Genomic DNA, 2871 nt, shown 5'->3' on the forward strand with positions numbered 1-2871 from the left:
GGAGGCAGGAGCAGCAAGAGCAGAAAAGACTTGCTCCTTTACTGCTGGATAATCTCCACAAAGGATCATGCCAGGGCACATGGCTATCTGGTCCCCTTTCAGCTTAATGGAAAGTGACATGTTCGCTGAGGTGCTAATCCAGGCATACCTTTGCGCAAAGCAAGAGGAAGTCATCTTAAGTCTGCTGCAGCAAAAGCAACAGTCTTTCCATGACGCTGCACTTAACCGATTGACCAGGCAAGCTGTCGACACAAACCAATTCTGTGTTCTAGTGGCAGCAGGAGAGGACCACACTGCACATGCTCAGAGGCAGTTTTTAGAATTGTTTCACATTTTCCAGGGCTGATTCTAAAGAAGGATCCATGCTAGCATAGACTCCTTTCATTTATTTCTATACAAAAACAAAAACAGAACAAAACCCTGCACCAATATTTAAGTAAATAGAAGTGGCCTGTTGACTCAAGAGTACATTGGAACTAAAGCCATGGCTACTAAGTTAAGCAGAAATTGCAGGCTTACAGCACAGGCCAATATATTTTTATTCAGAAGCGAAGGAAGTAACTCAGTGATTAAGAAACAGAGAGACAGACAACTGAGCCATGAAGCCTGTCTGAAGGAACATGGAGGGGAGAAAAAGATAAATGGCTTTGAAGAAAGTGTGCTACTTCCTGTCTCATCCCCCCGGTAGTTTTATGAGATAGGGAGTTGTAGAGCAAGGTGAAGTTAGAGAGGAGTGAACGAGCGAACTTGAAGTTATAAGCACACAAGCACAATAGGTTGATGAATATTAACTCACACACCTTGAATAGACAATGGGATAATTATAATGCACATGTGATGTATGTAGTGCGATGAGATGAGAGATATGAAGTAGGCGGCTGGAAAGACTGTCACCTCCTAGTATTTTACCCAAAGAGGGAAAGGGGGAGGACTGCGGCTGAGGAGTTGAAGGGCAAAAGAAGCTGTTTTGTGTGTGTGTACTTTGGAAAGCCTTTGATTGTGAGGATCACAACAAATTGTGGCAAGTCCTTGAAGAGATGGGAGTACCAGACCATCTTATTTGTCTCTTGAGAAACCTATATGCGGATCAAGAAGCAACAGTGAGAACTGGACACGGAACTACCGATTGGTTCAAAACTGAGAAAGGAGTTCGGCAAGGCTGTATCCTGTCGTCCTGCCTATTTAATTTATACGCAGAGCACATCATGAGAAAAGCGGGGCTGGATGAATCACCAGTTGGAATTAAGATTGCCGGGAGAAATATCAGCAACCTCAGATATGCAGATACCACTCTAAAGAGCCTCTTGATGCGGTTGAAGGAGAAGAGTGCCAAAGCTGGCTTGAAACTCAACATTAAGAAAACTAAGATCAAGGCATCCGGCCCTCTCACTTCCTGGCAAACAGATGGGGAAGAAATGGAGGTAGTGACAGATTTTATTTTCCTGGGCTCCAAGATCACCGCAGACGGGGACTGCAGCCAAGAAATTAAAAGACGCTTGCTCCTGGGGAGGAAAGCTATGGCTAATCTAGACAGCATACTAAAAAGCAGAGACATCACCCTGCCGACAAAAGTGCGTATAGTCAAGGCGATGGTTTTCCCAGTTGCAATGTATGGCTGTGAAAGCTGGACCATAAGGAAGGCTGAGTGCCGAAGGATTGAGGCCGTTGAATTGTGGTGCTGGAGGAGACTCCTGCGAGTCCCTTGGACCGCGAGGCGATCCAAACGGTCAGTCCCGGAGGAGATCAACCCTGACTGCTCTTTGAAGGCCAGATCCTGAAGATGAAACTCAAATACTTTGGCCATGTCAAGGGAAAGAAGGACTCCCTGGAGAAGAGCCTAACAACTGACGCAAAACAAGAAGGGGACGACAGAGTGGCCCCCATTGGCTAAGCCCACCGGGCAGCGCTTGTTTTTCCCCGCAGAAAAACTAAGGGAAATAGGTGGGTTTTATTGGCAGGCCCACGCTAATAAATATGGAACACGTGTCTTGGAGGCTGGGATTCGCGCTCCAGCTCCTCCGCAGGGCATCTGAAATACACGATCTCCACCCAACGCAGCTCAGCCAGACTCAGGAGCGAGAGGAGGGCTGCGGGCGTCTCAGGCGCGCTGAACTACAACTCCCACAATCCTTCGAGAAGGCCAGGCCAGCAGCAGCAGCGGGGCATGGGCGGCCATGGGCTCAGCGCAGGCGCACTACAGCAGCCAAGATGGCGGCGGCAGCGCCGGGGGAGGCCAGCGTGGCGGCCGGTGAGGAACCCGAGATGGCGCCGGCGCCGGCGCCTCCGTCCGCGACTCGGCCGGCGCGACTCCCGCTCTCCCGGATAAAAGCGCTGGTGAAGGCCGACCCAGACGTCAGCCTGGCCAGCCAGGAGGCCGTCTTCGCCATAGCTCGCGCCGCGGTGAGCCACTCCGTGCTGAGCAAGGGGGCGTGGCCGTGGCGTTCCCCGCGGCCAATCAGGAGGACGCCTTAGGCGCGTGGGCGCGCTGGAGCGGCCCATTCGGAGGGAGGGGAACTGCAATGGCCAATCGGAACGCCACCAGCTCAAGTCTCTCGGGCGCGGAAGAGCTCGCTGCGGCGAAGGCTCTCTCGTTGGCGGGGGACGTGCTGCCGTTTCGGCCAATCTGGTAGCCCTTTCGAGCCCTGGGAGGGAGGGGCTTATCCTGGTCCAGCAAATCGGGGCCTGGATTCTCCAATGCTTGGTGCGCCCGCGACGTAAATTGGTTGGGGGGCGGGGTTTCGCACCTGGCCAATCAAGAAGGGTTTTTAGATTTGGCGGGAGAGGCAGCGGGCGTGGCCAAGGCGCGTTACGTCACCACCCGCGGTGCTCGTTAGAATTTCGTTATTATGGGCATTATTATTATTATTATTA

General features: G+C 52.0%; 1 protein-coding gene across 3 annotated transcripts in view; it reads left to right on the forward strand.

The window, feature by feature from the left end:
* The first annotated feature begins 2243 nt into the window (after nt 1-2243).
* POLE4 (DNA polymerase epsilon 4, accessory subunit) overlaps nt 2244-2871 on the forward strand; it is a 16353-nt gene continuing 15725 nt past the window's right edge. For all 3 annotated transcript variants that reach the window (XM_044421048.1, XM_044421050.1, XM_044421049.1), the window contains exon 1: nt 2244-2400. In XM_044421048.1, coding sequence (XP_044276983.1) covers nt 2263-2400 — 138 coding nt within the window. In that variant the 5' untranslated portion in view covers nt 2244-2262. The remainder of the gene's footprint in view (nt 2401-2871) is intronic.

The sequence above is a fragment of the Varanus komodoensis genome, unplaced genomic scaffold (assembly GCF_004798865.1).
Source record: "Varanus komodoensis strain SLA01 unplaced genomic scaffold, ASM479886v1 scaffold113, whole genome shotgun sequence".
Taxonomy (NCBI): Eukaryota; Metazoa; Chordata; class Lepidosauria; order Squamata; family Varanidae; genus Varanus; species Varanus komodoensis.